Source organism: Chiloscyllium punctatum, chromosome 14 (genome assembly GCF_047496795.1).
Source record: "Chiloscyllium punctatum isolate Juve2018m chromosome 14, sChiPun1.3, whole genome shotgun sequence".
NCBI lineage: Eukaryota > Metazoa > Chordata > Chondrichthyes > Orectolobiformes > Hemiscylliidae > Chiloscyllium > Chiloscyllium punctatum.
The window spans coordinates 3,159,135-3,174,974 of record NC_092752.1 but is presented as its reverse complement, the minus strand read 5'-3'; the positions used below and the strand labels follow the sequence as shown (position 1 = coordinate 3,174,974).

At 49.7% G+C, this 15,840-nt stretch overlaps 1 protein-coding gene across 1 annotated transcript in view; it reads left to right on the top strand.

Moving 5' to 3' along the window:
* The window catches only part of LOC140485451 (broad substrate specificity ATP-binding cassette transporter ABCG2-like), a 52,218-nt gene that overhangs the window by 23,105 nt on the left and 13,273 nt on the right, over positions 1 to 15,840 (top strand). Inside the window, exons 9-12 of the mRNA XM_072583655.1 lie at positions 9,070 to 9,159; positions 11,200 to 11,324; positions 13,649 to 13,803; positions 14,755 to 14,844. Coding sequence (XP_072439756.1) covers positions 9,070 to 9,159; positions 11,200 to 11,324; positions 13,649 to 13,803; positions 14,755 to 14,844 — 460 coding nt within the window. The remainder of the gene's footprint in view (positions 1 to 9,069; positions 9,160 to 11,199; positions 11,325 to 13,648; positions 13,804 to 14,754; positions 14,845 to 15,840) is intronic.

Sequence of the window (15,840 nt, the reverse complement as noted above, 5' to 3'; positions counted from 1 at the left end):
TCCAAAACTGTGCCCACCTCCAAAACCCTACCATCCTCCAAAACCCTACCCACCTCCAAAACTGGACCTACCTCCAAAACTGCACCCACTTCCAAAACCCTACCTACCTCCAAAACTGTACCCACCTCCAAAATACTACACACCTCAAAAACTATACCCACCGCCAAAACCCTACTCACCTCCAAAACCCTACCCTCCTCCAAAACCCTACCCACCTCCATAACTGTACTCAACTCCAATACTGTACCCACCTCCAATACCGTACCCACCTCCAAAACTATACCCACCTCCAAGACTATACCCAGCTCCAAGACTATACCCACCGCCAAGACCCTACCCTCTGCCAAAACTGTACCCACCTCCAAAGCTCTACCGATTTCCAAAACTGTACCCACCTCCAAAACCCTACCCACCTCAAAGACTATACCTACCGCCAAAACCCTACCCACCTCCAAAACCCTACTCGCCTCCTAAACTATACCAACACCAAAACCCTACCCACCTCCAAACCTGTACCCACCTCCATAAGTGTACCCACTGCCAAAGCCCTACCTACCGCCAAAACCCTACCCACCTCCAAAACCCTACTCGCCTCCTAAACTATACCAACACCAAAACCCTACCCACCTCCAAACCTGTACCCACCTCCATAAGTGTACCCACTGCCAAAGCCCTACCTGCCTCCAAAACTATACCCACCTCCAAAACCCTACCTGCCTCCAAAACTATACCCACCTCCCAAACCCTACCACCTCCAAAACCCTACCCACCTCCAAAACTCTACCCATCTCCAAAACTGTACCCACCTCCAAAACTGTACCCACTGCCAAAGCCCTACCCACCTCCAAAACTATACCCACCTCCAAAACTATACCCACCTCCAAAACCCTATCCACCTCCATAACTGTACCCACCTCCAATACTATACCCACCTCCAAACTCTACCCACCTCCAAAACCCCACCCACCTCCAAAACTGTACCCCCTCCAAAGCCCTACCCACCGCCAAAACTGTACCCACCTCCAAAACCCTACCCACCTCCAACACTGTACCCACCTCTAAAACCTTACCCACCTCCAAAACTGTTCCCACCTCCAAAACCCTACCCACCTCCATAACTGTACCCATCTCCAAAACCCTACCCACTTCCAAACCGTAGTCACCGCCAAAACCCTACCCACCTCCAAAACTGTTCCCATCTCCAAAACCCTACCCATCTCCAAAACCGTAGTCACCGCTAAAACTCTACCCATCTCCAACACTGTACCCACCTCTAAAACCTTACCCACCTCCAAAACTGTTCCCACCTCCAACACTGTTCCCACCTCCAAAACTGTTCCCACCCCCAAAACCCCACCCACCTCCATAACTGTACCCATCTCCAAAACCCTACCCATCTCCAAAACCGTAGTCACCGCCAAAACTCTACCCATCTCCAAAACTGTACCCACCGCTAAAACCCTCCCCATCTCCAAAACCCTACCCACCTCCACTTTAAATACTCTCTTGTTGAGCCTCCACCACCCTTGGGCGAAGAATTCCAGACAATTACTCTCCTCTGGGAGAACAAATTCCTTTGCATCTCAGTTTTAAACAAGTGTCCCCTTATTCTCTAACTGTGTTCCCTTGTCTGAGATTCCACCCCCACCCCAAAACTGGTGGGAATATCATCTCACCCTGTCCCCTGGTAAGCCCCTCAGAACTTTGTACATTTCAATGAGATCACCCTCAGCTCACGAAACTCTGACCAATAAAGGCTGACCCTATTTAACTGTTCTTTATAATTTAAGATGTGGAGGTGCTGGTGTTGGACTGGGATGGACAAAGTCAAAATTCACACGACACCAGGTTATAGTCTAACGGGTTTATTGGAAATCACAAGCTTTCGGAGCGCTGCTCCTTTGTCAGTTGAGAGGAAGGGAGGATATATTGGACATACAACTGATGTGAATTTACTTAACACACCTAGATAGCTTGTTAAGTCACACACTCACACCCAAACACCCACACACACACACCCACACAAACACCCACAAACCCACACACACACCCACACACCCAAACATCCACACACACACACCCACATACTCACACACAAACCCACACACACACACACACATGCACACACACAGACACAAACACCCACACAAACACCCACAAACCCACACACACACCCACACACCCAAACATCCACACACACACACCCACATACTCACACACAAACCCACAAACCCACACACACACACACACACACAGACACAAACACCCACACACACCCACACAAACACCCACAAACCCACACACACACCCACACACCCAAACATCCACACACACACACCCACATACTCACACACAAACCCCCACACACACACATGCACACACACAGACACAAACACACACACACATACACCCACACAAACACCCACACACCCAAACATCCACACACACACACCCACATACTCACACACAAACCCCCACACACACACATGCACACACACAGACACAAACACACACACACATACACCCACACAAACACCCACACACCCAAACATCCACACACACACACACACATACTCACACACAAACCCACACACACATAGACACAAACACACGCCCACACACCCACACACACACACCCACACACCCAAACATCCACACAAACACCCACACACTCACACACACACCCACACACATACACACACACAGTCACAAACACACACACACATACAGAAGTCCATGGGGTGAATTTGCATTTGCTGATTTGAATTTTCAGGTACATTCAAAAAGCACATTATCAATTGTTTTACTTAGGTTAAGAAACTTTAAAATGTTAGACAATGTTAGACAATAGTTGCTAAACCAAGATAAACCTTATTAGTTAATGAAGTTAAAAAATCACACCACACTATGTTATAGTCCAACAGGTTTATTTGGAAGCACTAGCTTTCAGAGCGCTGCTCCATCAGGTGGTTGTCGCTCTGAAAGCTAGTGCTTCCAAATAAACCTGTTGGACTATAACCTGGTGTGGTGTGATTTTTTTAACTTTGTCCCCAGTCCAACACCGGCATCTCCACATCATTAGTAAATGAAGAAATAGCAGTTCTCAGACCCAATAAAACATACTGGGGATTTCCTGCCAGATTGAGTTTGAACTCAATGCTCTAGAAACGGGATGGTGTGTGTATTCCTGTGGAGCCTCTCCCTGTACAGCCTAACAATCCCAGTCCTGTCTTTGGGCTCTCTGTTCGGGTGGGTAAGGGGTAGGTCAGCGGAAGAGCAAAGAATATACCAAAGGAGACGAGAAATTGGGAAGGGGGAGGTGGAGGGAGAGCATATGGTATGTGTTTGCAAAACTAACCACTTCCAACCAACCAGGATGCCAGAGTCTTACCATTGGGGTTATTTTGGAAGTCATTCTAACCAGCCTGTTCAGAGAGTTTATAACACACTCTGGAAACATGCTCAGAGGTAAAGCTCCATCTGCTGTGTTACATGGTTCCCCCACCAAGAACTCTCGTGTACCTCACTCTGCTTTTCATTACAGCATTACTTTAATGTGACCAAATCTTCATCAAATTCCAGTTTGTAATTGATGAACAAATGCTGGAAGGCACTACAGTTAGGGAAAAAATCGTGAACAAGTTGCAATTCAACAAAACTGCTGATCCCAGCTGCTGAGTTCATGCATATGAGGGCTATCAGGGACGGTGGATGTACAAATACTCCATGGTGACATCAAAACATAGAGAATAGGAACAGGAGTAGGCCATTCTGCTCCACTGTTCAATGGAATCATAGCTGACCATTCAACCCAGTCCCCACCTTTTCCCCATAATCCCTTTCATCCCTGTAGCCATCAGAATGATAACCACCTCCTCTTTTTGACCGGGGTTTGTAGCTGCTAGGGGCTAATAAACAATTACAGGGTCATGTTAATGTGCCGATGAGTGTAAACCCAGAGAGCACCATTACCAGAGACACTGAGAGTTAACACTGAGAACACCTGGAAATCCCACAAATGTGGGAGTTCGGAAAAGAGCTGTAACTATAGACAACCTGTTTAAGGAAAGACTCGTACTTCTTCAGGCTATCTAAACCTTACAGCTGATAAAAACAATCACAATGTGCAGTCATTGTTATTGTATAGGAACGCAACAGCCAATTATCGCACAGTAAGATCCCACACACCACAATGGGATGATGCCAAGGTAATCTCTTTTCGATCCAGGTGGTGTTAAGGGGTAGATATTGAGCAGGGGATATCAGGGACAGTGCTCTCTCCCCTCTCTCCCTTTTTGAAACAGTGACTGGGGAAATGTTAACATCGACCTGAGAGAGCAGGCAGAGTTTCAGCTCAATGTCAATCTGAAAGAAGGATTTTAACAAGTTCAGATACATCATCAGCGTGTGAGAATCGTTTGGGCAGGTTGAGGTGCACTGATAGCTCTTTGCTTGGCTCTAGATAACAATTGGAGTGTTACTGTGTCTGGTTTTGGGATGTGCCTTTTACCGAATGAAGACCAATCGTGTGGGTCTCCACAACCGGTCAGTATGATTCACGGACAGGGAGCGCTCCGATAACACGAGGACAGGGAGCGCTCCGATAACACGGGGACAGGGAGCGCTCCGATAACACGGGGACAGGGAGCGCTCCGATAACACGGGGACTGGGAGCTCTCCGATAACACGGGGACAGGGAGCGCTCCGATAACACGGGGACAGGGAGCGCTCTGATAACACGGGGACTGGGAGCTCTCCGATAACACGGGGACAGGGAGCGCACTGATAACACGGGGACTGGGAGCTCTCCGATAACATGGGGACAGGGAGCGCTCCGATAACACGGGGCGGGGAGCTCTCCGATAACACAGGGACAGGGAGATCTCCGATAACACGGGGACTGGGAGCTCTCCGATAACACAGGGACAGGGAGCTCTCCGATAACACGGGGACAGGGAGTGCTCCGATAACACGGGGACAGGGAGCGCTCCGATTACACGGGGACAGGGAGCGCTCCGATAACATGGGGACAGAGAGTGCTCCGATAACACGGGGACTGGGAGCTCTCCGATAACACGGGGACGGGGAGCTCTCCGATAACACGGGGACGGGGAGCTCTCCGATAACACGAGGACAGGGAGCACTCCGATAACATGGGGACAGGGAGATCTCCGATAACACGGGGACAGGGAGATCTCCGATAACACAGGGACAGGGAGCACTCCGATAACACAGGAACAGGGAGCGCTCCGATAACACGGGGACAGGGAGTGCTCCGATTACACGGGGACAGGGAGCGCTCCGATAACATGGGGACAGGGAGATCTCCGATAACACGGGGACGGGGAGCTCTCCGATAACACAGGGACAGGGAGCACTCCGATAACACGGGGACTGGGAGCTCTCCGATAACATGGGGACAGGGAGCACTCCGATAACACAGGGACAGGGAGCGCTCCGATAACATGGGGACAGGGAGCTCTCCGATAACAGGGGGACAGGGAGATCTCCGATAACACGGGGACAGGGAGCGCTCCGATAACATGGGGACAGGGAGCTCTCCGATAACACGGGGACAGGGAGCACTCCGATAACATGGGGACAGGGAGCGCTCCGATAACATGGGGACAGGGAGCTCTCCGATAACACGGGGACAGGGAGCGCACCGATAACATGGGGACAGGGAGCTCTCCGATAACACGGGGACTGGGAGCGCTCCGATAACACGGGGACAGGGAACACTCCGATAACATGGGGACAGGGAGCGCTCCGATATCACGGGGACAGGGAGCTCTCCGATAACATGGGGACAGGGAGCGCTCCGATAACACGGGGACTGGGAGCTCTCCGATAACATTGGGACAGGGAGCGCACCGATAACATGGGGACAGGGAGCTCTCCGATAACACGGGGACTGGGAGCGCTCCGATAACACGGGGACAGGGAACACTCCGATAACATGGGGACAGGGAGCGCTCCGATATCACGGGGACAGGGAGCTCTCCGATAACATGGGGACAGGGAGCGCTCCGATAACACGGGGACTGGGAGCTCTCCGATAACACAGGGACAGGGAGCTCTCCGATAACACGGGGACAGGGAGCACTCCGATAACACGGGGACTGGGAGCTCTCCGATAACATTGGGACAGGGAGCGCACCGATAACATGGGGACAGGGAGCTCTCCGATAACACGGGGACTGGGAGCGCTCCGATAACACGGGGACAGGGAACACTCCGATAACATGGGGACAGGGAGCGCTCCGATATCACGGGGACAGGGAGCTCTCCGATAACACGGGGACAGGGAACACTCCGATAACATGGGGACAGGGAGCTCACCGATAACACGGGGACAGGGAGCACTCCGATAACATGGGGACAGGGAGCTCTCCGATAACACGGGGACAGGGAGCTCTCCGATAACACGGGGACGGGGAGCATTCCGATAACACGGGGACAGGGAGAGCTCCGATAACACAGGGACAGGGAGCGCTCCGATAACACGGGGACAGGGAGCGCTCCGATAACACGGGGACTGGGAGCTCTACGATAACATGGGGACAGGGAGCGCTCCGATAACACGGGGACGGGGAGCTCTCCGATAACACGGGGACAGGGAGCGCTCCGATAACACGGGGACTGGGAGCTCTACGATAACATGGGGACAGGGAGTGCATCGATAACACGGGGACGGGGAGCTCTCCGATAACACGGGGACAGGGAGTGCTCCGATAACACGGGGACTGGGAGCTCTCCGATAACACGGGGACTGGGAGCTCTCCGATAACACGGGGACAGGGAGCTCTCCGATAACACGGGGACAGGGAGTGCTCCGATAACATGGGGACAGGGAGTGCTCCGATAACATGGGGACAGGGAGCTCTCCGATAACACGGGGACAGGGAGTGCTCCGATAACATGGGGACAGGGAGCTCTCCGACAACACGGGGACAGGGAGCTCTCCGACAACACGGGGACAGGAAGCTCTCCGATAACACGGGGACAGGGAGCTCTCCGATAACATGGGGACAGGGAGCTCTCCGATAACATGGGGACAGGGAGCGCTCTGATAACATGGGGACAGGAAGCGCTCTGATAACATGGGGACAGGGAGCGCTCCGACACGGGGACAGGGAACACTCCGATAACATGGGGACAGGGAGCGTTCCAATAACACGAGGACAGGGAGCTCTCCGACAACACGGGGACAGGGAGCTCTCCGACAACACGGGGACAGTGAGCTCTCCGATAACCCGGGGACTGGGAGCACTCCGATAACTCGGGGACAGGGAGATCTCCGATAACACGGGGACTGGGAGCTTTCCGAAAACACGGGGACAGGGAGCTCTCCGATAACACTGGGACAGGGAGATCTCCAATAACACGGGGATGGGGACCTCTCCGATAACACAGGAACAGGGAGAGCTCCGATAACACGGGGACAGGGAGCTCTCCGATAACACGGGGACAGGGAGCTCTCCGATAACACGGGGACAGGGAGCGCTCCGAGAACACGGGGACAGGGAGCGCTCCAATAATACAGGGACAGGGAGAAAACGCTCCGATAACATGGGGACATAAAGAGCTCTGATAACACGGGACAGGGAGTGCTCCGATAACACGGGGACAGGGAGCACTCCGATAACATGGGGACAGGGAGCACTCCGATAACACGGGGACATAAAGAGCTCTGATAACACGGGGACAGGGAGTGCTCCGATAACACGGGGACAGGGAGCACTCCGATAACATTGGGACATAAAGAGCTCTGATAACACGGGGACAGGGAGCACTCCGATAACACGGGGATGGGGACCTCTCCGATAACACAGGAACAGGGAGAGCTCCGATAACACGGGGACAGGGAGCGCTCTGATAACACGGGAACAGGGAGCGCTCCGATAACACGGGGATGGGGACCTCTCCGATAACACAGGAACAGGGAGAGCTCCGATAACACGGGGACGGGGAGCACTCTGATAACACAGGAACAGGGAGCGCTCCGATAACACAGGAACAGGGAGCGCTCTGATAACACGGGGACTGGGAGCTCGCCGATAACACAGGGACTGGGAACACTCTGATAACACAGGAACAGGGAGCGCTCCGATAACACGGGGACAGGGAGCGCTCCAATAACACAGGAACAGGGAGCGCTCCGATAACACGGGGACTGGGAGCTCTCCGATAACACAGGGACTGGGAGCACTCCGATAACACAGGAACAGGGAGCGCTCTGATAACACAGGGACTGGGAGCTCTCCGATAACACGGGGACAGGGAGCGCTCCGATAACACAGGGACTGGGAGCTCTCCGATAACACGGGGACAGGGAGCTCTCCAATAACACGGGGACAGGGAGCACTCTGATAACACGGGGACAGGGAGCTCTCGGATAACACAGAGACAGGGAGCACTCTGATAACACAGCGACAGGGATCTCTCCGATAACATGGAGACAGGGAGCACTCTGATAACATGGGGACAGGGAACTCTCCGATAACACGGGGACAGGGAGCGCTCCGATAACACGGGGACAGGGAGAGCTCCGATAACACGGGGACAGGGAGCTCTCCGATAACACGGGGACAGGGAACTCTCCGATAACATGGAGACAGGGAGCGCTCCGATAACACGGGGACAGTGAGAAACTACAGGCCAGCATCGCAATGCAGACCGACCTCTTAATGTGGAGGAACAGTGCACAAGCAGCTCCGAGGCACAGCACTAACCCCTGCTCCAGGACCTTTATCCAGTGATGGTTCAGTAATGCTGATATCCCTCCATATCAAGGTAGTGTGTGGCACTGTAACAGGAGGCCATTCAGCCCCTCCACACTGTTCCACAGGAATGTGTACAGGCCATTCCACCCCTCTGGTCTGTGACACAGTAACAGGAGGAGGCCATTCAGCCCCTCTGGTCTATTGATCTATAGATGGAGCTGGGGCTGAGTTACTGTTGGTGGTCAAGAAAGATTGTCGTGGTTGAGAGATCAACCCTGTCATGGGTTGCACACTGTCCTTTGGTGATTGTAAGGACTAATTATTTTATTTCTTTTCCTTACAGATCTGGGCTGTTGTTTTTTATTGTTAATTGCCAGATGTACAGCAGTATCTCTAGCATTGAACTTCTGGTCACAGAAAAGAAGACTTTAATGTAGGTACTTGTTGGATTGACACGGAACAGAAACTAAATCAGAACAGGGCCTCTCAGTGGCAGCTGCTCCCATCTAACGTTCACCCAAAGAATTTGCAAAATAGAATCTCCGAGCATGGAAGCAGGCCATTTGTTCCATCTGACCCATGCAAGCTCTTGGAAAGTCTTGGAAAGCCAATGAGTCCCAGTCACATGCTTTTACCCGCTGTCCTTGCTAGCTTTTTCCTTCCATTTCTCCAACTTCCTTCAGAAAGTTCCTATCGAATCAGCTCCCACTGCCCTTTTCCTCCTTGGTTATATCCATGGCTGAGAGAGACAGTTGTTTAATAAGGAAGAGAATTGAGGGTTATCGGGAAAAGGCAGGAAAGTGGAGTTGAGGATTACCAGATCAGCCACAAGCCCATTGAATAACAGAGCAGTCTCAATGGGCTGAATGGGCCTATTTCAGCTGCGGTGTCTAACAGCCCTTTATTCCATTCAAATTATTTTGAATGTCCCTTTTAAATGTTCCTAATCTCAAAGGAGAACAATCCCACTTTTAATAAAAGTTCACTTCCATGTCAAAGGTCAGCAATCTGACCCAGTCCAAAATGTTTATTGAGAGTTTGTGATTGAACAGCTGGATTTCCTCAATGACCTCAAACTTTACTTACAGCCTAATCAGAAAAATACTATCAAGCATGTTAAATGGGATGTGATGGAACTTGTGAAATCATTGCTGGTATTCTTATACTTTGCTTCTGCTGTAGCAATAACAACTATTTATTCCATCGTTCAACATCACTGGGGCATCATAGAACGCCTATAGTGTGGAAACAGGCCATTCGGCCCAACAAGCCCACACGACCCTCCAAAGAGTATCCCACCCAGACCCATTCCCTGATATTTACTTCTGAGTAATGCACCTAACCTACACATCCCTGTGACATTACGGGCAATTTAGCATGGCCAATTCACCCTAACCTGCACATCTTTGTGACCGTGGGAGGAAACCCACACAGACACAGGGACAGTGTGCAAACTCCACACAGTCACCCAAGGCTGGAATTGAACCTGGGTCCCTGGTGCTGTGAGGCAGCAGTGCTAACCACTGAGTCATTGTGCTGCCCTAATTCTTCTCCACTCTGTGAGCATGGTGGGGTTTAGCACTCATTAAAGCTGGGTTTATCACAGTGCAGTGGCTGAATAGGTCTGAACAGACATTTAAGAACTATTTCAATGAGCACTTAAAATGTCATAGTAAACTAGGCTATGGACCACATGCTAGGAAAGGGAGCTAGAATAGAAAGATTCCTCTAGACCAGTGTGGGCTGAAGGGCCTTCTTCCATCCTATAAAAACTCAATAACTCTGTCAGTAGCTGGAATGATGAACTTGTGTTAGTGTAACGTCTTGGGGAACTTTTACTGTGGTAAAGATGCTACATAAATGCAAGACATTGTGGTTTAATTGTATTATAAAAATGTTATTGAATGTATTTGTCATTCTATATCTTACATTATGTATTATAAACACGGCATATCAGGGAAGGTTTGAAGAGAACCTACACTGTTGGAATCTGACCATAATTTATCAGAACCTCACAAGTTCAAGAGGTTCTTGATCTGTCAGAGAATTGAGGATTACAGGGAAAGGGCAGGAAAGTGGATGTGAGGAACATCGGATCAGCCACGATCCCAGAGAATGGTACAGCAGCCTTGAAGGGCTGAATGTCCTACACCTGCTCCTATTTCTTATGGTCTTGTGTACAGTGGGTTTAATGTGCCTCAGTCTGAGCCGCTAAATCTCAACATGATCCTGAGATAAACTGCTTGTAAGGCCTTTCACTTGTTATTGGAAAAGGTCACCAGATGATTGCATTCAATTACTCTGGTCGGGCGCTTTCTGAAACAATTCAAACAAATTGTGAAGTTAAGCCTGTCCACCACAGTTTAGACACCTTTTGGCAGTAATTTCAAAAGTTGTGCCTTCAGCAGAATCTCAAAGTTGTGATTGATGTCACTCAGTGATATTTGTTGATTTTTATTTTGTTTTCCTTTAGCCATGAATATATCAGTGGGTATTACTCATTGCCAGCATACTTCATCTCCAAGTTACTATTTGAAGTGATCCCTCTGAGGACAATGCCGAGCATTATTTATAACAGCACAACTTACTTTCTCGCAGGTAAGTGGAAACCAAGCTGCTCCTTAAGTTTTCAAACTCTCACCATGAAACTATTCAGAATCACAGAACTGTTACAGCATGAAGGAGGCCATTTGTCCATCGTGCCTGTACTGGCTCATTAAATTACCCAGCGCCAACCTCCTGCCTTCTTCCCCGTATCCCCAGGCATCATTTCTATCCAAATAACCACCCAATACCCTCTTGAAAGTCTCAGCTGAAGCTGCCTCCACCACATTCCCAGGCAGTGCACTCGAACCACTCACTGGGTGAGAAAGGGTTTTCTCACTTCACCCTTGCTTCATTTATACCTCCCTTTAAATCTACACCCTCTCAATCATTACCAGCGGGAATCACTTCTCTCTATCTACCCTGTCCAGCCCCCTCATGAAGTTGGAAACCTCTCTCAGATCTCCACACAGCTGCCTTCTGTCCAGGGACAACAATGCCCACCTCTTCAATCTATCCCCATCACTGACACCTCTCATTCCTGGAGCCCTTCTTGTAAATTATTCCTGCACTCTCTCCAAGGCATTCGCACCTTTCCTATAATATGGTACCCACAGCTGTATGCAATACTGAGGTATGACAAGTGTCGTGTACAAGTTCAATATCACCTCTTTGCTTTTGTACTCTGTGATCCTATTGATAAAGCCAAGGACACTGAATAGTTCATTAACTGCTCCCTCTATCTACCCTGCCTCCTTCAATGATCTTTACACACTCCCTCCTTTCGAATTGTACCCTCTATTTTATGTAGTTTTACAATGTTCTTCCAATTAAAGTGTATCGCTTCCCACTTTTCTGCACTGAATCTCATCTTCCACCTTTCAACCCAAACTCCACCAACTTGTTAACGCATCAAAGGAAGGACATCAGATAAGGTCAGACAAGTCTCATCACCTGAACAGTTGCATAGCCATTATGACACCGAAAGAGGCCATTCAGCCCATCAAGTTGATGTCAGTTCTTTGCAGGGTCCCAATCCCTCATCCAATCCCCTGTAAACTCCAATTTATTCTCTACAGGATCCTACTCAAATTCTGCAGGAAGTTACTTATCCTAAATATTATATAATAACTATTAGCACCACATCCACAGGCAGTGGTAGACAAGTCATCACCACTTGCTGCGTGTAAAGATTCGGAATTCCTTCCCTCCCATCCCTCTCCTCCTGTCTTGCTGGGAGGGGAGATTAGGCATTTGTCAGCACACATTCTGTTCATTATAATGAGCAAGCAAAGATCCATATCCTTGAGACTCTGCAGTTGATTGTGAGGGATCTCTGATGTTATTACGAGACTCACTGAGTGGTAACCTGGAGAACTGACCCCCAAGGTTTCAGATTAGACACTAACAGATTGATAGCTGTGGAACCTAATGGATTGGCCCATTGTGGAACTCACCAAGTGGGGAACATATCCCAAGAAGAACTCCAGCTATGAGTAAAATTCCCATGTAGTAATTTCCTGGATAAGAGGATATGGTAAGAGAGAGCATATAATTTCAGGGACCAAATGAATTCCTCGATGGTTCATTTAGAATCAACATCGTGAAGATTTTCTTTCTCCTTAAACCATTTGGTATGAAGCAGTTTGAAACAAATTCGGAAATTGCTAGAGGAACTCAGCAGGTCTGGCAGCATCTGTGGAGAGAGAGAAACAGAGTGAATCTTTTAGGTCCAGGTTGACTCTTCTTCAGTTGAAGTTGTTGTTGAGTTACGTAAAAACAGACTGGAAAAAGAGCTGTACCAACCCGGATATTTTCACTGGAACATCAGAGACTGATAGACATATACAACATTCCGAGAGGCATGGATACAGTGGATAATCAGAGTCTTTGTCCCAGGATGGAAGTGTCAATTACCAGGGGGCTTTGGTTTAAGGTGAGAGGGGGGCAAGTTTAAAAGAGATGTGCAAGGTTAGTTTGTTTTTACACAGAGGGTAGTGGATGCCTGGAACGTGTGGCCCGGGGAGGGGGTAGAAGCAGTTACATTAACAATGTTTAAGAAGCATTTAGACAGACACATGAAGAGGGAGGGAATAGAGGATGGGATTAGTCTGGAATGGCACTATGGTCAGCACAGACAATTGGGCTGTAGGGCCTGTTCCTGTGCTGTCCTGCTGATGTTCTTGGAGTAACGTTGCTATTGTCTTAGCAGACCATTGGGCTGCTCCCTCATTAGAGAGAGGGAGACGACTGGGGGTGGTTTAACCTGAGGCTCACCGTGCGTCAGGCGAGGGGAGAGGGTGAGAAGGAGACTCCTTCATGGTAATCTCAGCCAGAGTGATTGTGAGCTCAGACTCCTGTTTTACACTTTGTCCCAGGTCTGAAACGGACAGTTCCTGCGATTTCTATATCGATACTCACCTTGGTCATGGTCTCATACACCTCTTCAGCTTTGGCCCTGGCAATTGCAGCTGGTGGGAATTCTGTAACTATTGCGATCATCATGCTATCGCTCACTTTCGTCATGATGACTGTAAGTCAAACCAACAAACAAATCAAACGCGTTTTCCAGGTTACTTAGTCAGGATGTAAAAGGGTGAAATGTGACCAATTTACCCCTGAAGCATGTCAATGTTGGAAGATCCTGGATGTGACAGTGGGAATGGGATTGTTAGGAAAAGGCCGAGACAGCTGACCTCTTCCTGAGTGTTGGCTTGGAGTAACTTTCCTTCCATTTTGCAAGAAGCTCCCATTTTTCACCCATCACCTGCCAAATTGTTGTCACATTCATTGGTTCTTCATCCCCCAATATCCCAAATGCAGAATTCCCATCATTCTATGAAATCCTTCCTCTGGGTTTCCTGTTTATTACCTCTCCTGGGGTCCCAGAGGGCAGGGAGATCCAGAGAAACGGGGTCTGCTTCCTTCACTCTGCCTCATCGTTCTTGCCATGACACTCTCAGAGAGAGACCACTCGTTGGACATTCCATCACCATTTTGAATAATTGGTTACAGACTCCTCGTGCTCATTGTTGTCAATGTTATGTTGTCAAGGGGAGAATGTCTTTCTGTCCATGTTAAGTTGTCTTTCTCTGCCCTGGATCACTGGCCGCTCAACATGCAGAAAACACAACAGGGGGGTGGTGTGGGGGTGGGGTGGGGCTTGGTGTAGGTGGGGAACCCCTGCTCAGCCTCTGGATGCTGGGGTCATAATCAGTCCCCTCAGGACTGGAGGGAAGTGACCGATCCTGCAGTTCCTGCCTGGAGCTTCGACACTGGAACATTATCCACACAACTCTGTGACTCAGGGACGAGAAGAACCAACCGAGCCATTAGAGAGTGGAATATAGGAACAGGAGGAGGCCATTCAGCCCCTCGAGCCTGGCCCTGATATCCTGTATTGGGATTGAATGGTCTAGTTGTAGGAGTGATGTTGTCCGTGGTCTATCTGTGAAAAAGATTGACTCTGAATAATTACACTTAGATCTATTCTGGATTATTGGTGCACCTGCCAGGAATGGTGAAATGGCTGAGCTGGTTACAATACCTCAGCATCACTCGCTATGGAATCACTGTAAGTGGCTTGCAATTATAATCACTGCACACAATTTATATATATATGTGTATACAGAGAGAGGGACAGAGAGAGCGTGAGAGAGAGAGAGAGTATCGTTTAAACTGGAAAGTCCTCCTTACAAACTTCACAGAAACACTGATCATCACCATCCATCCTGGAGTCAGGCTAGGGGACCACGGTGTGATTGACCAAGTAGCTGGTTGAAGGAAAAGGGGTAGAGGGCCGTGTACAGAAGGAAAATACAAGTGCACTGCTGAGGTAAACTCAGTTTAGAAACAGTGCTCCAGCTAATGGGTAACGAGGTTTCTAAACACATGGGGAACAGTTTGAGGAGATCAGGCCTTGAGTATTCGATGGAAATCCAGATGCTGTGGGTGAATTAAATCTGAGATGATAAAGGAGGGTTTGGTCCAGTCAGTTTTTTCACAAGGATACAGGTTCACTGGCAAACTCCCAGACTGGCTCATTGTAATCCCTCCAACCCGGTTTACTGCATCCGGTACTCCCAGTGTGGCCTCCTCTACATCAGGGAGACCAAACGTAAATTTAGGGAACGGCTCTCTGAGCATCTCAGCCGGGCCCACAGGGGCTGACTGACCTCCCAGTCACTGCCCGTTTTAATTCCCCTTCCCACTCGCTTTCTGCCATGACCATCCTTGGCCTCCTCCATTGCCACAATGAACCAAACCGCCAACTGGAGGAACAACATCTCATCTTCACCTGCGCAGCCTACAGCCTGGAGGACTCAACAATGATTTCTCCAATTTCAAGTAACCTCCCTCCCCATCCCCTGACTCCCTTCCCGACCTTCCCCCCTCCCCCCCACTGCTCCTGCCACCAACCAGATCCATTCCTCCCATTGGCCAACCTGGTCATTCCCTCTGCCTGTGTTCACCTATCCCAACTTCACCACCATGCCCCCACTATCCCCTTTACCTGCGGCTCCCCCCCACACCCACCCCCAGTCCTGAAGAAGGCTTACATCCGAAACGT